Below are 24,781 nucleotides of genomic sequence, written 5' to 3'. Positions count from 1 at the left end.
GCGCTTTACTGAAATCCAGGTAGATTAGATATACTGCATTTCCTTTGGCTAAAAATATTAGTTATCTTCTCAAAGAAAGAAGATTGGTCTGACACGATCTACCTTTTATGAAACTTTACTGAATTTTATCCCAATAACTTCTACGTCCTTAACTACTTTCTCTTTCAAAATTTGTTCCAAGACCTTGCATACAATCAAGATCAAATTTACAGGGTTGTAGTTTCGCAGATCATTTTCCCCCCACCTCTTAAAAACAGGTTCTGTATTAGCACTTCTCCTGTCATGGGGTATGGCCCCCCAATTTACAGATTCTTGCTGCTGGGCTTGCAATTTCATGTGCCAGTTCCTTTAATATTCTTGGATTGAAATTATCCAGTCACTCCGATCTGATCCATTAAACTGTCTGAGTTTGACTTCCATCTCGGATGTGGTAATTTCTACTTCCATAACCTTGTTTCTATTAGCCACCCTGCCACTATCCCTAAGCTCCTTCTTACCCTTATTAAAAACTGAAGTCAAGTATTTGTTTAGTTGTGCGGCCATGCCTAGATTATCTTTAACCTCCACCCCAACCTCAGGGCTTAGCAGTCCACACTTCTTTCCTTGTTTTCCTTTTATTTATATGGCTAAGAACCTTTTACTAATGGTTTTAGTTTCCTCTGCTTGGATTTTGGCAGTTCTCACTTTTCCCCTATGCCTTCTGACTTCCTAGTGGCAGCTTTCCTTGCTGACCATCCCATCTTCTATTCCTTGCAGGCTTTCTGCTTTCATATGCTCAACTGCTAACCTGATTCAGGGCAGTCTCTCTCAGGTTACAGTTAATGACAGCATTTTTATATCAGTAATGTCCCTTGAAGCGGGTGCATTAACAAACATTTCTGGCTTTAAAGGAATGCGGTGTTAAGTATGTGTTAACTCATTCCTCAGAAGGGTATGTCAGTGGTAACACTTACAAAAACTTAAAACATCAAATAGCAGCAAATCTATAAAGCTATGTATTTTCTCATTCCTTCAATACTACAAATTTTTTTTAAAAAAATCATCATGGTATTGATTTATCAATCCTTACTGTTTCAGTGCAATATTTTCTGATTATCTGCATATACTTCACTTCTGGCTCATCTGATCTGGAATCCATAGCAACAAAATCCTAGAGCACAGTTTCTCTCACATTAATGATTCAACCACTGTGAACGCAGCACTATTATAAGCTTACATTTACTGCTTCTGCCTCACTGGTCCAGTCCTCTAAGGATATAGCAAGATGGCAAATGACACCAATTTGTGGCTTAGTATGGCAAAATGAACAAACATGCTGTTTAGTACCTGTAAAACCAATTACACTAATAATCTGAATAGAAATGCATTCTATAAATGCTGACACAAAGTCCATTACAAAAAAAAAAAAAAAAAAAAAAAGCACCTTGTCAATTATGCCTTGCACCTCAGTGTCTCCAGCTCACCCTCTAGGACAGGTGAAGCCACTTAAATGGAATGTGGATAATCAGAAGGAAGCTTGTTTAACATTAAAGCCTCAGGGAACAAGTTTTTTCCTGTTACATTGAACATTTTCTTGATTGAGGACAATGGTAAACTGCTCAGCCACTTTACTGGAATGATTTTCAATCTCAGTGCCAATTACACTGTCAATTACAATTAAGGTGATGATGTGAGCTAGAAATCAAGTAGCTTGCAGTTTATCCTCTCTCCATGCACCCTCACATTGTAAACCAGGAAATAAAAGAAATTCTCTTAGTGTTCATTTAGTATTTGGAAAATTAGTAATAAGTTTTTGTTTAAGCCTTTTCTTAATTAAACTAATTAACTTCTAACTTAAGTCTTCAGATACATTCACTGAATTGGAGAAAGTTATTGCCTATGGGTTTATAGTAGACCTCTACCCCGACAGAACGCGACCCGATATAACACGAATTCAATATAACGCGTTTATTCCACCTGAGCCTCGCTGCTTTACAGCATTATATATCTGAATTCATGTGGAGTCCTGGGCCCTTTAGATCCCTGTCCGAGCCCAGCTGTAGAGCTCCAGCGGTGATTTAAAGGGACCAGGGCTCCCTACAGCAGTTGGAGCATCAGGCCCTTTAAATCACCGCCAGGGAAGCTGGTCCAGTCTGCCACGGCATACTGGCTTTTGCCGGTACGCTGTACCAGATCGAACCTGATATCACGTGGTCTCACCTATAAGTCGGTGAGATTTTTTGGCTCCTGAGGACTCTGTTATATCAGGGTAGAGGTGTATATCAGTTGTGGGTTACTGAAGTTAGGCACCAAATAAGTGGCCTGCTTTTCAGAGCCATCTATTTAAATGCCTAACTTTGTGTACTCACATTTGAAAATTCTGGCCTAAGAACAGTTTCGATAAATATTGTTTAAATGAGATGGATCCCAAATACCAGCTATCAAGAAGTCTTATTATCCGAGGCCTTGTCTATACTACTGCAGTAGGTTGACCTAAGTTACGCTACCCCAGTTACGTAAATAAAGCTTAGGTCAACTTACTGTGATGTCTACACTGTCCTGTGTTGATGGGAGATGCTCTCCCACTAATTTACTTGACTCTTGTACTCCAGCTCCCCAAGAAGAGTAAAGGGAAGAGCCCTCTGCCATTGACTTAGCAGGTCTTCACCAGACTTGCATTGATCACAGCAGTGCTGATCTACTGGTAAGTGTAGGCATGGCCTGTCTTATATTGTATTCAGTTTTTAGTTCAGCACCACTATCAAGTGTTTGTTACAGTATTTTCTGGTAATGTCAAAAATGTGGCTTCTTTCATTATTTGAAGACAATATTGTATTAATTTTAATGTGAATGCTTAGATTGTTTTACATTAGATCATAACTGTTTAGAGAAAAAGGAATAATTCTGAATACAGCATACAAAAGACTATAGTTCCTAAACTATACATTCTTAGGCTAAAACTCCAGGAGTTTTCAATCTACCCCCGCACGCTTTCACTTCATAATTTCAAAAGCTGAAACTAAAAAACTTAAAGCTCACCAACTTGTAGGAGCTTCATCATCTCCCATTTCACCTTCTTCTACTTCCATTCCTTCATCTCTCTCCTCTATATGCTGACAGAAGAGGGGGGAAAAAAGTATAATAAGTGTAGAAACTACATATATACATTTTAATCTGCAGGTCAGTCTCATTATTCCAGTTTCCTAGACCTTCATGATTCATTGGAACCAAAACAAAAACATCCTTTGAACAGTTTTTGGTCTGTTCATTCTTAAGCCAGGTCTTCAAACAGCAACTATTAGAACATTGAAGCAGCGTTGCTATAGGTAAGGTAATGAGTGCTTCAATCTGCATTTTAAGTAAATATGGAAGTCAAAATAGGTCTTGAAATGTGATGACTTTTAAAGGGAATTCCCCTTCACTTTAATCCTTTCCTCTCTAAAGGCCTAATACAGTCTCCGTATGAAGGAAGGGTGCGTAAGCATGTAAAGCAGCGGAACTTAAGCATGTGATTAACTGCTTTCCTGAATCTCAGCCTATATTTTTTTCCCCCCTTCTTCTCTCCCCATCTCTTGGGGAGTTATGCTCAATTTTCTTGAATTGAAAAAAAATTAGGAGTGGTCACCTAGTGTAACTTCTGGGACACAGAGAAATACAGGTAGATACAAAATATATCAAGGACATTGGAGAGGAGGCGGGGGAAATCCATCAGTCGCATACACTACAGAGGGAGTTAAAAAATTCTGGAATTTAAGAACTGCTTTAATTTTTGGTTCAGAAAATTTAGGACACCACTGAAAAGAAAAAACCTCTCTAAGTTACTGTATCCTACACTACTTGGTCCCTCTTAGAAACTTCACTATATATTATAAACACACACACATTCGCTCTACATATAGAGCGCATGAGAGAGAGAGAGAGAGAGAGAGAGAGTGTGTTTATAATATATAGTGAAGTTTCTAAGAGGGACCAAGTAGTGTAGGAAATATAAAATATAAAAAATAAAAGTATCCATGGCCCTGATTCTATAAATCGACTATGTAAGGGCAGACTCCCTAACTTCAGTGGAGCTCTGTGAGGGCTTGTACAGGCCCTGAAACTGCAAGTCAGAGAGAGAGCATGCTAGCACTGCAGTTTCACAAGAAGTCAGGAAAAGCTTATTTGATTAACAAGATATTACACTCTCAAACCTCAAGTTAAAGGTTCAGAATTCCCACATCCCATCCTACCTACAATGGTTGCTAATAAAATGGGTGAAATATGTTAAGTTTTAGACCAGAATGATGTTTTATGGGAGTGCTATAACTTGAGTTAGAAGCATATACTGGTTAAAAGTGGTTGTGATTTTTTTGTGCCAGCTCTCCAACAGTTTTACATAAATTTTCCGCAGACATATTGAGCATAATGCATCAATTCTTACCTTCTGTCCCAGAGTGCTCTCTTGTTCATTAGTATTGAAAACTGTGACATTTTCCAGATTAAACTGACTTTGCAAATTAAGTCCTGCCAAAAAAAAAAAAAAAATCAAAAAAAATCAAAAAAAAAATCAACTTTTTTAAAAAAAAACAACAACAAAAAACAGCAAATGTGTCAGTCTGGGAAATGAAGTTCATAAAGCCAGCTCATGATTATTACCCAACATACAATAGCCACTCTGTAGGAAACAATAAAGTAACAGTTTGTGTTTGTATTTATAAAAAGTGAATAATTTTTAAATTCTACGTTAGACACATATTAATGTCAAAGTTAGAAGCTGATTTCTGGTTAAAGTCAATTTTGTTTGGCATAAGGTTATTAGAGACTGGAGTATTTAATTTGTTAAGATACTTCTCTTTCATGTGAAATACACAAAAAAGCTCACCTGACTTCTCTGAAAGAGGAAATAATCTAGCCAGGAATAGCTGAATTCTTCCACAGAAGACTGTGTTCTGTGATTTAGATAATCTTCTTAGGAGATCTAAGTAACGTAAAAACAAGAAAGCAGAGATAAGCATTAATGTTATCACATGTATCATCACCCAACTTTTCATCCATTTTGTCTCTAGCACTCATTTTAAGAGTTCAGATAGGTGGGACCTACGTAACTAAACAAAATAAAGTTGAGACATCTGTAAATTTAAACGCTACTATCTTAAACGACCCTTCCTCCCTCAGGCCTCAAGTGTTTTATCTAATGTGTTCTAGTGGATCAAGTCTCTGAATTCCCACAAACCAAGACCCCTAAAACTGTCTTTAAAGATATTGCAGAAAGAAACCCATTGGACCATTCCTTCCAATACAGCCTCTGGCAATGATGAGGGCTTAAATGTTACTCAAATTTTCTTCTAGCTTCTCACTCTCCTTCTCTGTGATAACGAGAAATCTCCCCATAATCAGAATGGAGCTCATATTGAATAGCAAGGTCTTGAGTACCTACCAAGACAAACAGCTCATCATTTTAAAAACTATTACAGAACATATTCTAATGTGACTCAAATATTTAGACCCTAGCTTTGTTCAGCTGTTTTTGGAGCTGTATTGCACTTCCCTGAAAGAGTGCTACTCACCATTGCACATTCTCAGCAAGTAATTCTTCCCAGCCGAATAAAATGTATTCTGAAAAACAAATCAAACATTATCAGTCTCATTTGGGGGATGCTGCAATCTTCTTCAATAGCTTTTGTCCTTTCAACTCAACAACAATACAAATCACATTGATATTAGAAATAAATCCATCTGTGTCCTTCCTGTTCTTAAACCTCAACTATGAATTTCCACTTATTTAAGAAAGACTCAACAAAATAAAAATACAAATAAAAAAAAGTCCCAAAAATTCTAAGAAAATTTCTAGTTCATAATGCAGCCCAAGCTTAATGCCAACCTCTATTCAAATACAAGGAGTGCCAGTAATTCATATGCTTTTTCAGAGAAAACAACAACAAGGAGTCCGGTGGCACCTTAAAGACTAACAGATTTATCTGGGCATAAGCATGCCCAAATCCATTAGTCTTTAAGATGCCACTGGACTCCTCGTTGTTTTTGTGGATACAGACTAACATGACTACCTTGCGATATTTTTTCTGAAAGGCTCTTACAGTAGTGAGAGATATCCCATTTGTATCCCACTTTTATTTTTCCCTGTATGTGTTTTATGCATGAGATGTAAAGTTAAGTGAAGCATGTAAACACAAGATTTAGAACAGCATCAGCTGACATTAGAAATCTGCCAGTACAAGGATGATATTCGGAATGATGACAGAAGCAAGTCCTGTTGAGATATCAGAAAGACAAGGCTGCTCTGAAGTGGAATGGTCTGCATGCCTGTCCCAGATGGCTAGGAGGTCATATTTAGACCAAGGAACAGAGGAAAAATTATTTGAGGCTACTCGGAAGCTTTTTACGGATAAATCTAAAGAACTGCCAACCCTACAGATTTTGCAAATGTTGCAATTCTGGGCTGATTTTGAGGGGTTCTCATGATCATGCAATAAAACTGGAAACTTAGGAATACTTTTTGAAATGTCCAGAGTTTTCTCTTCAACTTCTGGAGCCTGCTGTTCTTGTGCCGCAGCAACCATAATAGCTGCCTGCAGTGCCCATGTGCTGCATGCAGTGCAGGGCACTGGAGCCTGCCCACCCCTCCAGGTTCGGCAGTGGCAGCAGCAGATTTACCCCCACCACCAACCACAATCTAGGAAGGGAGAGTTACTGAAGGAAGGAGCCCAGGGGAAGCCCCTTCTCCTGCAGACTAGAAGGGAGGAAGCTGCTGGGAAAGGAAGAATGGGTGGGTGTAGAGTGACCAGACAGCAAATGTGAAAAATCGGGATGGGGGTGGAGGGTAATAGGAGCCTATACAAGAAAGATCCAAAAATCAGGACTGTCCCTATAAAATCAGGACCTCTGGTCACCCTAGGTGGGCGTACATGGCAGCTGAGGCCTGCATTTTGCGTGTGCACATTCTGTATGCATTTTGAGTTGAATTTCCAACCAGTTATTGTCACAGACCATTTGGGGTAGGGAGGGGATTTAATAAAAACAAGACGACAGGCCAAAAAATGATTATTTTTTTTTAATTAATCATGATTTTTTAACTCTTGAAGTTAGCAGTACTGAATCTGCTATATTAACAAGCTTACCTTCTGTGTTTCCTATATGCAGGCAATACTGACAATATTTATTCTATTATTTCAACACAAGAATAAGACAAAATCCATCTTGTTAATTGGTCAACCATTTATACATCCAGATCATTATCTTCGGGATGAACAAAAAGCACTTTGGAAAAAATACTCACTGATTTCCATGTAGTGACATTTTTTTCAACAAATGTAAAAATTTTGTCACACTGATCCAATGGTAGGCAATCCAGAACATCTCCCAGAAGCACAAAAGGGGTTGATGCTGTGCAGATACCTTCAAAGAGGGGTGGGAGTGCAAAGATCATTTTAGTCTGAAAGACTTGTATCTAATAACTGTATTAACAAAGATGGAACAAGGAAGTTGCAAAGTATCTTCTGAGAGAAGTTACCACAAAAAGTTACAAAAGGGTAGGGATTAAAATATAAATTCTTCTAATTTTCCTGTGTGTGCGCACACAAGCATGTACAGTACCTTTGTAGATACCACTGTACTACAAATAAGATACAGTAATAGTTATCAAAACTCGGTAGGTCCCCAAATTAAGAGATGTTGGAATTTTTGTTAAAATGTAATTTTATTACAAATAAGAAGATATTGGGCAACTTTTTTCAGAGGAAGAAAGCGAAGCTATAGTGGGGCCTACTGCTATGCAAGGCTTTTAGAAGTAGAATCTGCCCCCTACCAAGAAACAATTCAGAAATGCCAGAGTGACTAATTCTTCACAGACTTCCAAATTAACGGTTCTACTTCTGCTTTAAAGATAAACCTTTTGATCATGGTTATTACTGTCATTTAGTCAAGTAACTATTACAATGGTGCTCAGACAAATGGATGCAGAAATTACTGAGGTACACAGCATATGTAACCACAGCTAAATGGTCAGACCTTACACTTATCATTTATGAAATACAAACATTTTGACAAAAAGATGATTACTACTGTTAATATAAAATTTTAAAACAAATATTTAACATGAATACTTGAGTATTTTCCCATTCATAAACAAATGGAATTGATGACCAGGGGTTCTATGCAAGAGGCATTCCACCATTGTCTCCATTCACCTTCACAATTCTAAAAAGACATCGCAAAGACAAGGACTCAAACACTACCAACACAACTGTGTTGCAGAAGGTCAATTACTACTGGGGGGCCAGCACAGATAGCCAGGAGATAGGTTTCTACTCCAATAAGACGTTATATGACATTGGGCAATTAACCTTTATGACATTCTCTTCTCAACAGCAAAATCAGGATAACAAAACCCACATTTATACTGAGTTTAGAGATCTATGGACGAAAAGTGCTATTAAAAAACTTGAGAAGAGTCCAGAAATGAATTCCAACTCCCACTATGCTTAAAAAAAAAGGGATCCACTCCAACAGGTACAGCAGTTACAAGTTCAGCTAGCAGAAGCTAGTCAGCTGTCCTACACAAGAGCTCTACTACTGTTAGAACCGCATTTGTATTTTGCTCATCACCATAATATCTTACCGCCAATGCAAACAGTTAAGCTAAGGACCATGGACTAGCATAGCTGACGTTTGTAAATACTAATAAAAGGGGGTGATATGGTAAGTACGCTCATATCAGGCTGTTTTATACAATTACTCACCATCTGTCACTGCATTAATAGCAAGAGAAATAATAGCCAAGACATTTTCACATGAAGCTTGATTTATCTAAACAAATGTAAGACAGATTTATTACACAGTTCAAGTAATTTGTACTATTTTTTTTTATCAGTGCATTTACTAAAGCCAGAAAAAGCTAAAGTCTTGTTTTACTCAAGCATATTTTAATATTACAAATGTTTAAAAACTCACAAGGAGCACAAAGAAAAGTCAACTTTCATCTTCCCATTAATTTAAGCACACTAGGAAGTAACATTCAGTAGCAAGCATTTCATATAAAACTCATGCAGTTGAGTGACATTTCCTGATTACTTCTGGTCATTAAAGACTTTACAGAACATTATGCTTGGCCAGCGCTATTTGGAGTACTCTTATTCCAACATGTGTAGTTACAATATCTCTAGATTTCCTCTGCAATTTCAAATGATCTGATACCTTTCATAAACAGTGGCATGATCTATGCTTGAAATTTAGGTCCATGTAGCTATGGCACTCCAGAGTATGAAAAATCCACACCCTTGAGCAGGGACGTGGAGCTCCTACATTGACATAAAAACCCTTTCATCACTTTGGACTGTGTCTACACTATGGAGTTAATAGCAGCATAGTTGTAGCTATGTTGTTTAACAGCACCCAGCATTTGGGGACTATATCATTTAACTTGCTCCTTATCCCCCTTCTCCCCCAAAGAATCTGCATTTTGCTGCTGGGTGAAATGACTCTGTATATATTTTATAAAGTGCTTTGGAATGAACAGTGATAGCAGTCTAATCTAATCTATGATTAAAAGGCACTTATGAGCCTATACTACAAAATGTGGAACTTTTTCTTTTTTTAAAAATGTTTCCTTTCAAAGGGCCGACGGAAATCCTTTAAGTCTACACTCTGAAAACAATAACTTGCATAAAAAATACCTGATAATTCTGTTTTACTTTTAGGATAGTTCTTCAAGGGCTAAATAATGAAAAAGTACTCTCTTAGAACCTATTTAAAAGCAGTTATCATACCCTCATTCACTATTATGGTACACAAATTTATAATTTGCAACTAAAGTACAACAGGTTTTTAAAAACTACTATAAACAATAAATGCTCCAAGAGAGATTTTATAAAAAGTCACTATGCTATGAGACATTTGTGAAACCATCTTTTAACTGCCATATTTTAAAAATTATCTATCAAAGTGATTCATGTTTCCAACAGATAGCCTAATAGTTTCTGCAAGTTTTTACTAATAGTCAACATAGTACACTCAATTTAAATGTACAATTTCAATCTGTATCAACAAATAGAGTTACAGTGCTGTGAATGAAACACTTACAATTTCCTCTTCTAGAACAACTCTGAAAGATTGATCCAGGGTGCATTTCTTTTCATTCTCACTACAAATAGACAAGTTTTAGTACTGATGAAATGTGCGGGATCAATAATAATTATTTGAAAAGACTTTTTTTAAATGAAATGATAGCTCCATACCTTCCAGGAATCTGGTTAAATGCATTCAGTAAGGGTTTGATAGTTTTGTTGGTCAAAGCATCACGAGTAGAATTCTAAAGAAAAAAGTTAAATGATAAAATAAGTTGCAAGTAACTCCCAGTACAAAAACAGAAGGAGATCAAAAGCAATCCAGATAGGTCTCCCTTTTTTCAATCTGACAGAAAAAAGGAAATACCAATGAATGCTAATTGAGCAAGGAGCCAGATCGACTTCCATTTATAACAAATGTACACAATTTGGTGGGTCATAATGCCTCAGAAAGTAATGCCCTTCAAAGCACCAAAACTTACTTAAAATGAATTAACACACTAACATGACTGATCCCAGTTTGACCAGACGCATGGTTTTAAACTGACTTAACAAAACTGGTTCAAGTTTGCCTGTGGACACTGGTACGGGTTTAGCTCGCAGTGATAAACGGACATAAAGTTGCCCACACAGAACTTTACACTGTTTTAAGTTAACTGATTTTTTAAATCGATTAAACTGAAACTGCTGCAGCTCCTACGCGCCGGCCAGCCCCGAGGCGCAGCACCGATTGGTGGTCTCAGTCAGAAAGCTACCTGCGCAGAACCCTATGGCCAGGCCAGGCCAGGCCAGTGGCGAGAGATGCTGGGTCCGTAGCTGGATGTTCCTGCCCCCGCGGCATGTCAGGGGGACCCCCCCCGCGGACAGGGCCGGGGGAGGGACGAGGCGCGAGGCAGCGGAGGGGGAGAACGTGCCCCTCGCGGGTAGATCGGGGGGAGGCGCGCGCGGCGGGGGGGACCCCCCGGAGCCGGGGGAGGAGGAAATGCCTGCGCCGGGCTCCGCGCCGAGTACGCCGTGGCGTACACCGGGCACCACCGCCAGGTCCTGCTCCGCGCCAGACGAGTCCGTGCTGCTCACCGTGAAGCGGAGCCGCGCCTCGGGAAGGCTGAAGAGCGGTGGCGACATCGTCCCTCTTGCAGGTCCGGCGCTCCACGGCCCGCGCTTATGACGCCATCGCTCAGCGGCTCTGTGTAGAAACCATAGAGAACAGCGAACTCCCCCCACCGCCTTCCTCGGGCTAGAGCGCCCTCAGCCAACGGCCTGTCGCATCCCAAGGGCCAGAGAGATATAGGGCCCGGGCTAGAGGAACCCCTGGGGAGGGGTCACGTGACTGTGAAAAGACTGCATTGTTCCACCTCCCTCCCACACGGCAGCGCCCCCAGCAGTTTCCTGGCCGGTCGCAGCGCTGGACCCCAGGGTGCGAACTGGCTCCAGACTGCCTGAGTCTGGCGAGAGCCTGATGCAGTGGCCCTGAGCGTGCCCCTGCCCGCGGGGCGCGGGCTTCGTGTCACCGCCGCTGCTCTTTTGAGCAGAAATGTCCGACTAACACGCTCCACACAGGCATCCCATAGCTGCCTAGGTGCCAAAAGCCCCGGCTGCCTTCTGCTCAGCCCCCAAAACGTCCCTCTTCCCCCTGACACTTCCTACAATTCACTTATGTGCTGTCGAGACAAAAATTTTGGCACATCAAGAACTTCAAATGTGGGGCGAACATGAAATAGACCGAATTGACCATCAAAATAAGTAGCACAGGGGCTGCTGTGCTGATCATATTATTTAATTCAATGGACTAAATAAAGATGTAAGGTTTCCAGTGTTTCACATGGGAGTGCCACATAATCCAAGAATTTTAAATTCAGCTGTTGCAGAGCTCACAGGTTCTTGATCATTCCAGAGAGCTTTCCTTTTTGTCTTGCCTTCAGTGGAGAGCAGTGGTTCCCAAACTGTGGGGTGCCCCCTCCACCAGGGCATGGAGGAACTTTGAGGGGGGGCATGGTGGGATCTTAGCCAGCCGCCATGGGGGGCAGGGAGGGAGTGTCACACAGCCTTGCTCTGCCCCCAGCCCAGCTCCGTTTCTGGCCACAGCCCCTAGCTCCAACCATCGCTCTCAGTTCCCAGTCCAAACCAGAGTCCTACTCCCAGCCCTGCCCCTCTCTCTGGGCCACTTAGGACAAAGACTTTGGCTTTGGCTCCCTACCACAGCTCCTGGGCGCGGGGGGTGGTGTGTGCAGACCCAAAGTAAGGGGGGATGCAAGTGAAAAAGTTTGGGGACCACTGCTGTAGAGGCTCTAGAACCTTCCTCAGCTCCCCTCTTGTCTGGTTTTCTGCTGCAGATTTAAAGAGTATGCACATCTTCATAAAAACACCTCTACCCCAATTATGTTTATGAACAATATTTAACAATAATTCATATTTAACAACAAATTGTTAAACAAATCTCCAGCTTTGCCACTCATCCAGATGTTATCATCTTTGTCAGGTGATGGGTTTTGTCTGTATTCCAGTATTGAAAGAAGAAAGCTTGAGATCTCTTAGGTCAGCAGTTCTCAAACTATGGGGTGGGCCTCCCTTGGGGAGGCTTGGAATGTGTCAAGGGAGGTATGAGCTGTGTGGCTTGATTTTTTAAGTGCTTTGGCTGACAGCCCCAGGTGGCTGGGGCTTGGGCAGAAGGGCTGTGCACACTTGGTAGGTGGGGCTAAAGTGGACATCTGGAGCCCCAGCACCTGGGCTTGGGCTCTTCCCCCACAATCCTTCAGGCTCTCCTCCCTTTCCCCCGAGTCCCTCACTTGGACGTGGCAGGGCTCTGGCTGACAGCCCCGCGGTAGAGAGCAGCGGGTGCTGGCTGGGTACCCAACTTTGAAGGCAGTGCAGCGCCCATGGCAGTAGTAACACAGAAGTAAGGGTGGCAATGTGAAAAGTGGTATTCATCAATATCACTTTTCAGAGCAAATTTAGCACCCTATTGCCACCGTTACTTCTGCACTGCCTTCAAAGCTGGGTGCCTCGGCCAGCAGCCACCGCTCTCCACTCTGCCTTCAGGGTTGGGTGACGGTATATGTACTTGTGGGGGAGAGGGGTTGTAAACGACTACAGACACAAAAAAGGGGAGGCTCGATCAAATAAGTTTGAGAACCATTGTCTTAGATACATTATTTTTCAACCACACATCCTTTAAGTAGGGCCACTTAAGACAATGATCTACTGCTATGGTTGGCAGAATTGTTCCGATCCATCGAAGGAAACAGCTGAGCTGTGCTGACTTCAGCAATCTGTGCTGCTCTCTAATATGTTTCTATATTGCATTAATAGGAAAATATGAAAGGAATAAAATCTGTAAGCTGACAGGAGAGAGCTCTCCCATCGGCTTAATAACTCCACCTCCATGAGAGGTGGTAGCTATGTCGGCGGGAGAAGCTTTCTCACCGACATAGGGCTATCTACATGGGGAGGTATCATAAGCCTTTCTCCCAAATCTGGACCTTAGCATCCAAAATCTGGGTGCTTAGCATGAACCTCCAAGCTTAATTACCAGCTTGGATCTTATCTTGCTGCCACCAGACAGGAATTACAGCACCTGCCTCGTCTGGGTCCCCCAACTTATCCTGGGAGGACCCTAGACCAAAAGCTCTTGATCTTACCGGCAAGGGAAATACTCCACTTCCCTTCCCTCCCTCCCTCCCCACCCAGACTTTCCTCTCTGGGCTAACCTGAGAGTATTAGTGCAATCCTTTACATCACAATACAGAAGCATATCTCCTCTATTCCACATAGAGACAAACCCCAAATACAAGGAACAGAAATGATTTATCTCTCTTTCCCCCTCCCACCAATTCCTGGTGCTGCCGACTTATCCTCTGTAGATCTAACACAAAGAGAATTCCCCCCCTGTTCCTTAGCCTACCCAGAGGAGAAAACTCAAACAAGTCTTAAAAAGAAAGGTTATATAAAAAGAAAGAAAAAAGACATCAATTTTCTCTTGTATCAGAGAACAATAATCAGGATCAATTGCTTAAAAGAACAAATTGAAAAGACATCTCAAAAAGATATCCAATTTGAAACATTCCAGCAAGTTACACACATGTAAATACACCCAAAACAACATAAAAGCCTATATTGTTTTTCTACCTGTACTTACAAGTTGGAAATAGAAGATTTAGAAGATAGAAAGAACCTTCTCATAGCTGAGAGACAGACAAAAGACACAGACCCAAGACAAAGAAGACCCACAAATTCCCTCCCTTAAGCTTTTAAAAAATCCGGTTTCCTAATTGGTCCTCTTGTCAGGTGTTTGGTTCCCTTTATTAACCCTTTACAGGTAAAAGAAACATTAACCCTTAGCTATCTATTTATGACAGGAGGTTAAGGTCAGTATAACTACATTGCTCAGGGGTGTGGATTTTCATACTTCTGAGTGATGTAGTTATACCGAAGTAAGCGTGTAGTGTGTAGACAGTTTCAAAGACCTTCTTGTTGGGCAGGACCTAACACCTTCTGTAAGAACAGGGGCAGCTCTAGGGATTTTGCCACCCCAAGCACGGCAGGCAGGCTGCCTCCAGAGGTTTGCCTGCGGAGGGTCCACTTGTCCCGCAGCTTCGGCCTATTGAGAAGGCTGGATGAAATGTTTCTGATTTCTGTTGACATTGTAATTTGTTCATGCACTGTTGAGGATGGCAAAGGCTTCAGTTCCATAACAAGTGTGTTTTATCCGCATCTCCTACCACTCTAAAACCAGTAACAGTATGTTAGCTTGATATTAACACAGAAGCACACCAATTCTCTGTGGAATGGGAACATTTTTGGGCTGAATTACAAATGATTGCTTTTCCTTAGGAGAGAGGTTCAGTCCTTGGCTGTTCATGAACTTTTTTAAGTATCTGAATCAATCTGTGCAGTGGGGTGAATTGATTTTCTTTGTCTCCTTTTAGCTCTCATTCTCTTTTAGTAAATAGATATATCTTATTAAATAAGTTGGTAGTAAACTTGGTTGATTTCAGTTTGGCAGTGAAGCATTGTGTATTTTAGAGCATTTGTTTTACCCTCCTCCAGTGCTAGATCTTCCAACCTCACATAACTGAGTCAATCTTGGTGTATCCCCATTTAGTACAACCCTTCCTTGTGATTGGAATTTCCCCCTACGGAGCAATCTGGTCAGATCATTAAATCAGAGATCTAAGAAGCAGGGGATCAGAGTCAAACATTCCTCTAATGTAGTCTCCTAAGGTCTCTACACAAGCTCCAGTATTCTATGATTGTTCTTCGTTTAGGAGGGCTGAACCAAACTACATCTGTATTTCAGTTAAAAATAGTCAAAATAAAACTCTGAGCTTCTGTCCTTCAGTCTAGTGACCTGACACACAACCATGTCAGCATTACCTGAAGCTACTGAATTAACTAACATATTTTAACTAACATTTAAACATGACCTTAGTTTAGACAGAGACAGTTGTTTAAAAAGGTCTGGAGCATAGACAGGCAGGCAGTCTGTATTGTTCCTCAGACAGCTCCCCTTCAAGGCTTCCCGGTTTAAGCACTGGTATTGGCCAATCAGGGGACTGTGTAGGACTGCCACTCAGGTCCTCTGGGTAGTACTTCCTGCCAAGACCAGTGTCACAGGATCCTCCCAAAGGAGCCCAGCCTAAGCCAGCTGTGGCATTGTGGAGGCATCAGCAGCTCAGAACCTCACAGGTTCCAGACCTGTAGGTTTTAATACTAATTTTCTGGAATTGCTGTAAAAACAAGGTCATTGTAGACTTTAACGCCTTTCTCTAAAGCCTTTTCTTCTTCCATAGGTGGCTATTTAATTGGAGCTCTCACTTCAGTGTCTGCTGCGGTGAGTGCTTTTCTGCTATGTGTTCAGTGTTGAAAGAAAATTGCATCAGCCGAAGTCTAAATCTTTGAATCCTAAATGGAAGGTTTTCCAGTGATTTTAAACCCAATAATACCACTAAGAGCTAGTGATCAGTTTCTGCATTATTTTCACCAGCACAGGTGTAATAGGGTTGCTAACTGTCTAATTGCACAAACCCAAACACCTTTGCCATGCCCCTACCTAGCCCCTTCCGCAAGTCCTCGCCCCTTCCCCGCCCCACCCCTTCTCATGCCATCCTCCCTCCCTCCATCGCTTGCTCTCCCCTACCCTCACTCACTTTCACCAGCAGGGGGCTGGGGTGCGGGAGGGAGTGTGGGCTCTGGGCTGGGACCGAGGGATTCGGAGTGTGGGAGGGGGCTTTGCGCTGAGCCTGGTGCAGGGAGTTGGGGTGCAAGAGAGGGTGTGGGCTATGGGAGGGAGTTTGGGTGCGGGAGGGGGCTCAGGGTTGGGGTTGGCAGTTGGGGTGAAGGAGGGGGTGAGGGCTCTGGCTGGGAAGTGCTTAACTCAGGCGGTTCCCAGAAGCGACTGGCATGTCCCTGCAGCTCCTAGTCTTGGGGCGGCCAGGCGGCTCTGTGCACTGCCCCTGCCTGCAGGCACTGCCCCGGCAGCTCCCATTGGCTGCAGTTCCTGACCAGTGGGAGCTGCAGAGCTGGTGCTTGGGGCGGAGGCAGTGCATGGAGCCTCCCTGATTGGAGGTAATGGTGAGGATTGAAGGGGCAGAGTGTAAAGCCGTGCTTGACACTGGATCTCAAGTGACTATTATATTTCAGTCATTCTACCAACAGATGCTTAGGCACCTGCCTATACAGGCACTGACTGGCATTGGTCTGTGTGGCCTCAGCATGGATGAATACCCCTATCAAGGGTATGTCATAGTGCACCTGGAATTCCCAGAGGAGGTTGCTGGAGTAAAGCAAGAGGTAGACACAGCTGCTTTAATATGCCCTGACCCGAAAGGGACCTCTGATGTGTCTGTGCTGATAGGGACCAACTCCAGTCTCTTCAAGGTGCTCGCGGATTACTGCAGACGACGGGCTGGGGACCAGTACCTGAGTACCCTGATGATCCATACGCTTTGTGCTGAAGCCTATAGGAAGATTGAGAGCGCTAAAAAGGAGACATCTGAGCTACCAATTGGGGCGCTGAAGTACATGGGTCCAACCCCCTTAGTAGTGCCTGCAAGGACGGAGCAAGAAGTACTTGTCATGAGTACCAAGCTGAAAGGCAGTAAAGGGGCATTAGCAATGATAGAGCAGCCGACTGAAGGAGAGCTTCCGGAAGGAGTGCTGGTCCCCAGTGGAGTCATAACCTTACCTGCTGAAGCCCAGGAAAAGGTGACTATACTGATTGCTAATGAAACAAGTAAGGATGTTGTTGTGAGGCAAGGACAAAAGATAGCAGACCTCTTTGAGCCTGAATCAATTGTAAAACCCCAGTGTGAGACTCAAGTGCTGACTATAGACGCAGCAAAGTTTGATTTTGGAGATTCTCCATTGTCCGAGGAGTGGAAAGATCGCCTGAGAAGGAAACTCTGTGAAAGAGCCAAGGTGTTCTCATTGCATGAGTGGGATGTGGGATGTGCAAAAGGAGTAGAGCACAACATCAGACTACATGACTCTCGACCTTTCAGAGAGAGATCTAGAAGGCTTGCTCTCTCCGAGATGGAAGACGTGCGACAACATCTTCAAGAGCTGGTTGCAAATGGCATCATTACAGAGTCCCGCAGCTCATACGCCTCACCCATTGTGGTGGTTCGTAAAAAGAATGGGAAAATCCGGATGTGTATTGACTACCGCACCCTAAACCGCCGTACTGTGGTTGACCAGTACACAATGCCTCGAGTCCAAGATGCCTTAGACTGTTTGCTGGGAAGCCAGTGGTTCTCTGTGTTGGATCTTCGGAGTGGATACTACCAGATCCCCCTGGGGGAAGAAGATAAGGAGAAGACAGCCTTCATCTGCCCATTAGGATTTTATCAGTTCGAACGCATGCCCCAAGGGATTTCTGGAGCACCTGCCACATTTCAACGTCTTATGGAGAAAGTTGTGGGAGACATGAATTTACTGCAAGTGTTAGTTTATTTGGATGACTTGATTGTGTTTGGAAGAACTTTGGAGGAGCATGAAGAAAGACTTCTTAAAGTGCTTGATAGGCTGGAGGATTATGGTTTGAAGCTTTCAATTGACAAATGCCAGTTCTGCAGGACCTCGGTGAAGTATGTGGGCCACATCGTGTCCCAAGAGGGTGTGAGTACTGATCCTGATAAAATAGAAGCACTCACTACATGGCCACGTCCAAGCAACTACAGAGAACTCAAGACTTTCCTTGGGTTTAGTGGCTACTACCACAGATTTGTGAAAAACTATGCTACAATTGTAAAACCCCTCAGTGATCTTACCAGGGGATATCAGTCCAGCAAGAACAAATCTAAGACCAAGACTAAGGGGTCTTCCATGCAGAGACACTATGGCCCCTTCGAACCCTTTGGGCGACGGTGGGATGAGAAATGTGAAAGGGCTTTTCGAGAAATCATTACTTGCCTAACTCATGCCCCAGTCCTAGTCTTTGCTGAGCCAAGCAAGTCATTTATCCTGCATACTGATGCCAGTTTGGAGGGTCTGGGAGCAGTACTGTACCAGGAGGTGGAAAGCAAGCGTAAACCTGTAGCCTTTGCCAGCCGAGGACTGTCTGACTGTGAAATCCGCTATTCAACCCACAAGCTGAAGTTCTTGGCCTTGAAATGGGCCATCACTGAGAAATTTCAAGATTACTTGTATGGTGCTCAGTTCCAGGTGTGGACAGACAACAATCCACTGACTTATCTGTTAACAAGTGCTAAACTGGATGCTACAGGACAAAGATGGGTGACCGCTTTGGCTAGCTATAACTTCAGCATTCAATATCAATCAGGGAGAAGCAATGTAGATGCATATGCATTGTCCAGGCGTCCACAGGCACCTGGAGTTGCTGTGATACCCACAGATGGAGTGAGAGCTATTTGCAGTGTGAGTCGCCGAGAGCCAGAGGCCCATGAGAGCCTTCATGGATGTGTTGCTGAAGCTTTGGGCCTGCCCCGTGAAGCGTGCCTTCTATTTCAGTGAACTATATTGCTTTGGATCAATCTCCCTAGCCCATGCTTAATGCAGCTGACTGGCAAAAAGCCCAGCTGCAAGATATTGACATTCGTGATACACTACTTGCCAAAAGGGAGGGGCGAGGCCCAGCTGTGGTTGTCCCACCTAACCCGGAGGACAAACTATGTTGAAAAAATGGACCAAACTAAAACTGATTCAGGGAGTGCTACACCGCATGACCACAGACCCTCTACAAAAGCAACAGAATCAACTAGTGCTGCCGAAAGAGTACAAAGCCCCGGGCCATGAGGGCCCCTGCATGATAGCTTTGGACATTTAGGGATGGAAAGGACCCTGAAACTTATTCTCAGTAGGTTCTATTGGCCCCGGATGGCTAAACATGTTCACAGAAAATGTAAGACCTGCGCTCGATGTGTTCAAAGGAAAACTCTGCCCACACGGGCTGCATATCTGAAGAACATCACCAGCAGCAAACCTCTGGAGCCGGTTTGCATTAATTTCTTGTCTTTAAAAGTAAACAAGAGAAATATTGGGAACAGTCTAGTAGTGACCGACCATTATATGCGATATGCGCAGGCATATCCCACACATGATCAAAGGGCCACCACTGTCGCTCGAGTATTGTGGGAAAAATATTTCTCAGTTTATGAATTCCCAGCCCGGATACACTCGAATCAGGGATGAGACTTTGAGAGTCACCTTCTGAAGAAGGTGCTGAGGATAGCAGGAATTAAAAAGTCGAGGACAATGCCTTATCACCTGCAAGGTGACCCTCAGCCAGAAAGGTTCAACGGAACCCTATTAGATATGTTAGGGACTTTGCAGCCAGAGCAGAAGGCAACCTGGAGCCAACATGTAGCATTTCTGGTGCACGCCTACAATGCCACAAAGAATGATGCTACGGGAGTCACCCCATATCTCTTGATATTTGGGTGAGAACCAAGATTACCCATAGAACTGTGCTTTGGTGTATCAGAGGATGGCGATAGCTATGAAACCCATTAGCAATATGTATCCCGACTATGAGAAAAGCTGCGGGATGCTTATCACTTAGCTTCATCTGCAGCTCGGAAGAACGCAGACCACAACAAACATTGATATAACGCTAGGGTACATCTGCAAGAGTTCCAGCCAGGGGACAGAGTCCTGCTGCAAAATTTGAGTATTGCTGGCAAACACAAGATAGCTGGCAGATGAAAGGCAATACTTTACTTGGTGATGGAAAAGCTAGGAGACCTGGCGGTCTACAAGATCAAACCTGAAGAGGGTCCAGGGCAGACAAAGACCATGCATAAAAACCTTTTGCTCCCTGTGAGGAAATTGGTAGGCACCCCTTATGAGATGGGCCACAACAGGGCAACTGGGCAGAATGAAAGTGCTGTACCAAAACCGCCTTCCAACGTGGACAGTTGGCCTCCTGCAGCTAACCTACCCCTACTCAGCACATCTGAGAGTGAGTCTGAGGAGGAAGACACAACCATGGTGTATCCTGGGATGAAGACAAGATTTCAGTCTTGATCAGCTGAATCAAAAGAAGACGATGCACCTGGGGTGACTAGTGAGGAGCCATATTTAGCACAACAGGTTTGTGGAAGCTAATAGTGAGCTATCTGAGACCCTTTGGAGGACCAGTGAGTTGGTATAGTAGGGAATGTGAATTGTCGGGACGACAATTCTCGGCTGGGGGGAAATGTAAGCAGAAGTCAGAAGAGCTCTAACCCTGACATGTGGTGGTGAATTATGGAGTGTGGAAAGGAATTTTAGGTATTTGCCATTGGCACACCTACCTCACCTAGCATAGCCATGGCAGCCTGGGATGGTTATTTTGACAGCTCTGGATCCCCAATTTCTTTGTTATGGCAGGAGGAATAGTGTTGTCCACCTGATTATGTGAATGAGGAACTATGAACACCTTATGAACAGAGATGTCTCAAATCATTAAGTAGCAACTTGCTAGACAAGGGACATGGGTGCCAAAACCCATTGAAATGAGAGAGGCTGGGGAATAGTGTGTGTACCTGATGGTAGGGCCCTTTTGAGGGCTTGGAAGACCAATTGCCAATTCTCCTCTCTCCACTGTTGGAAGAGTAGAGCTAATTTTAATTCCATTAGGAAGTCCATCCAGAGGCTGCTGAGTTGAATCCACGTTGGGCCAATGGTGCACCAGCACGGGGCTCCCCTACTACAAGCTAAATCACTAAGAACGAAATCACTAAAACAGCTAAGCTTACTGAGCTGGGATCACTGAGTGCTGTGTTAACTAGTGGGGAAGCCTGAAGATCTATCGCTAAGCGGCTGCAGAGAGGAGCAGTTTTACAGCATGTTGGAGCGCCCATGGAACAGTGAGTAGAGTGGAGCGGTTTGCAGGACAGCTGGAGTGGCTCACGGGTCGGCTGGAGGAGCGGCACAGCTGGTAATGGAGCTGGTCGTGTGTAAGGCTGCAGCAGAGCTCCACGGAGAGGCAGAGCAGTTGCCCTGGCCCACGTTAAGGTGCCTCAACACCCTGGGTGTGCCCCCCCCCCATTCCACCCAGGCTAGGCGGGTAAAACTCTGCAGATAAACTTTTGAACTCTGGGTGGCACTGACCAAGAGACTTTCGGGTTGTTGGACTTGGGGTGATTGGACTTAGATCCTAAGGGGGAAAGGACATTGCCAAACGTACTTGGAGGTGGGTTTGCTTATTGGTTTGTGTTAAATCCTGTTTGTGGTGTTTCTCCAACGTGATCCAACGTTTGCCCTCCTTTATTAAAAGGATTTTGCTACGCTCAGACTCCGTGCTTGCGAGAGAGGAAGTATTGCCTCCTAGAGGCGCCCAGGGGGGTGGTATGTAATTGTCCCAGGTCACTGGGGGGGGCTCAAGGCAATTTTGCATTGTGTTATTGAAATAGAACTCCTGGATACTGAACCTGGCCCTTGTTGCTGCCAACTCAGAGGGGCAGAAGGGTTACACATGCAAGCAGTGTCTCCCCTAGCTACACTGCTATTTTTAGCAAAGTATGTAGGGTCCTGTTTTCTCTTCACTGCCGGACACTTTCTCTGCCACAGGGAGTTGTTGAAGCCTTCCTCTGCCTCAGAGGAAGACTCTGGCTTTGAGAAAAGGCTCTATCTAGGAGAGGCAGCAAGGAAAGGCACCAGCAGCTCCCTGTTGTCGGAGACTTTCCCTGCTGCCTTCCCCCTGCCGGAGCCTTTCACTGCTGTATGTAGCTACACACTGCAATGTGGATGCAGCCTCCTTTTCACCGCGGCATATAGCTACACATACCCTACATGCTGCTGCCAGCACGGATAAGGCCTCAGTGGGAAACCTCGGGTTAAGGTGATGTGTTAAAATACAATTGGCCCTGTCTACATCAGAGTTTTAAAACACGTTAGTTAAAATGTATTTGTTGGTAAGTTTAAAAAACAAAACGAAACATCTTTTAACCTAGTCTAGACAGAATTCAAGAAACAAGGCTGCTCAGCACATTTCAGGACTGGGTCCTTGTAATGCTGCTGAATACTCATCACACCACTCTTGTATTTCAAACAGTAGAAGAGCTCTGCAGCCAAGACAGTTTCATTGAATAAAGAGTCTGAGTCAGGAAGAGCCTTCTGGCATTACTTTCTGGTGGTCATACTGGTCACTTGGGATGAATTCTGCCCTTGATGTGTTTTCCTTTTCTTGCTTGTATATGGTAATAAACAGTCATATGGACTTGGCTTGTGTTTTAGCTCAAAGGGCCTAAACAAACCCAGTGGTTTAGCCCTGATGTGGTTTCCCTAACTACCAGACATATTATTTTATGACAGGCTAACAACCCTAGTTACTGAAAATTCCAATTGACTAGCTGGGAAACTGGTTTAATGGATCAAAATACTTCAACTTCTCTATGGATCTGTACATCAAAGATACTTTGATTTATTTATTTTACCACATCTTTACAATAAGAAAAGGACATTGTTATTTTAAATTCTCCTTCCTATATTTTCTGATGGTGTGTCTGTAGTTAGTTATTAAACCACTAGAGGACAGTGTTTACATAGAAAAGTGTATACTTACAAACAGCTTGCTTAGTTACAAGTTTCAGAGTAGCGGTGGTGTTAGTCTGTACCCGCAAAAAAGAACAAGAGTACTTGTGGCACCTTAGAGACTAACAAATTTATTTGAGCATAAGCTCTTCATTGGATGCATAGAATGTATGTGTATATATAGCTCCTTACTACATGTTCCATTCTGAAGCCCACGAAAGCTTATGTTCAAATAAATTTGTTAGTCTCTAAGGTGCCACAAGTACTCCTGTTCTTTTTGTTTAGTTACAGTTAGACTTGGTTTGAAGCAGTTTCTAGCACTGATGATGCACTGCTAATGGAAATCCAACAGTATTTGGCCAACTGAAAGTTTATCACCTCACTTAAAAATCAGACTATTGTTTCTCATTGTCTGAAAACTTCTGGATGCATCATAATCAGGTCCTCTCATTTCAAGCAATTAGAAAAAGAAGAGGGGGGTTCATAACATTGAAAGTACCTGGATATGTTTTCTGTTTATTGTTTTGAATGAGTTGTCTTCATAATACTAGTTCCACAAGATATGTGGACCATTATTCATTCAGGCTCACAAGAAAGTTTGCTAGCTTTTTTTCAGGGCTTGCATTGTGGATGCATCTATTTCTACTACTCTTATTATCTCATTTTGATAAATTTCTTTTGCACATTTACAGTTAATCTAGGATAATGATTTGGCCCTCTCAGTTCATTAGTCCTTCTATTCTGAGTATATCTCTTGATTCACTTCTTGCTTCTCTGCACCCATGCTATGAATGAGAAGCAGTAAAGAGCTCTCTGAATAGTAAACATGTTTTAAACTTTGATAAAGACATTATTAAAACAAATCACAAGTACCCTACATGCATTTACTGTGTTACCAAAGTAAATGGAGATTTCTTTTCAGTATAGGCTCCTTAAGCCATTATGGGTTATACAAGGACAGAGACAAACTGCTAGCTAACTGAAAAGTAATACAAGTGTTAGCAGGGACAGCTTGGGGAATTACTCTTCCCCAGGAAGAAAAGTGGGAAGTGGAAGCGAAATGCTACCACTCCAACGTGGTAATATTTTTACACCTATTTTTCACTCACTTTGAACTTGTGTAAATGAGCATATGAGGTGCAGGGCAATGGTGAATCCAGTCCTAAGGCTTTAATCACTTAAAATCACTTGGCCACTTGCCACTAGATCTTGTCTAGACTAGGATTTAAGGTGTGATATTAGCACACAGTTACTAACATGCTAACATACTTCAAAAATCTGGTGTAGATAAGACCCTTATCTTTACAATGTGCTAGACTGGTGATTTAAAGCTTAGGAGGAGCTCCCATACTAACATCACATCTTTAAATCCTAGTCTAGACAAGATCTTATTCAGCTACACATTTTTTTTCAGCTGCTTTTTCCTTGCCTGCTTTCAGTAATGAACTTCTGGAGATAGTAGAGACTCAAATGAAAGCCCCAAACATAGCTATCCAGTTTGAGCTGGGAGTTCCTTTGGGCACTGGTTTGGTTACCTTTTTGACCTACAGCAGAAATCAAATTGCAGGCCAAATGACTCCAAAAGCAGCTAATTAAACAAGAGTCTCCTTGGGAAGAGAAGATCCTCCACTAAGCAGGAAGACTTGCAAGTCTGTTGTCCTAGCAGCAGCAGCAGCAATCTTTATGACACAGTCAGAAAGTACCTCATCGAGACTACCTACTATCCCATATCTCTGATTAATGCATGTACCTGAAATCACTAAAAATATAAA

At 43.0% G+C, this 24,781-nt stretch overlaps 1 protein-coding gene across 2 annotated transcripts in view; it reads right to left on the bottom strand.

Moving 5' to 3' along the window:
• The window catches only part of THOC1 (THO complex subunit 1), a 38,715-nt gene extending 27,382 nt beyond the window's left edge, over positions 1-11,333 (bottom strand). The window contains exons 1-9 of one of the 2 annotated variants that reach the window (XM_032792372.2): positions 11,115-11,333; positions 10,209-10,282; positions 10,054-10,114; positions 8,715-8,781; positions 7,253-7,371; positions 5,526-5,574; positions 4,841-4,936; positions 4,400-4,482; positions 3,019-3,092 (exon numbers count right to left, since the gene is read on the bottom strand). In XM_032792372.2, coding sequence (XP_032648263.1) covers positions 3,019-3,092; positions 4,400-4,482; positions 4,841-4,936; positions 5,526-5,574; positions 7,253-7,371; positions 8,715-8,781; positions 10,054-10,114; positions 10,209-10,282; positions 11,115-11,162 — 671 coding nt within the window. In that variant the 5' untranslated portion in view covers positions 11,163-11,333. The remainder of the gene's footprint in view (positions 1-3,018; positions 3,093-4,399; positions 4,483-4,840; positions 4,937-5,525; positions 5,575-7,252; positions 7,372-8,714; positions 8,782-10,053; positions 10,115-10,208; positions 10,283-11,114) is intronic. The other variant, XM_032792371.2, reaches the window with a different exon arrangement.
• Between the last annotated feature and the right edge of the window lie 13,448 nt (positions 11,334-24,781).

This window comes from Chelonoidis abingdonii, chromosome 2 (genome assembly GCF_003597395.2).
Source record: "Chelonoidis abingdonii isolate Lonesome George chromosome 2, CheloAbing_2.0, whole genome shotgun sequence".
In the NCBI taxonomy this organism is placed as follows: domain Eukaryota; kingdom Metazoa; phylum Chordata; order Testudines; family Testudinidae; genus Chelonoidis; species Chelonoidis abingdonii.
The sequence above is the reverse complement of the archived record's forward strand: the minus strand, read 5'-3'. Positions and strand labels throughout refer to the sequence as shown.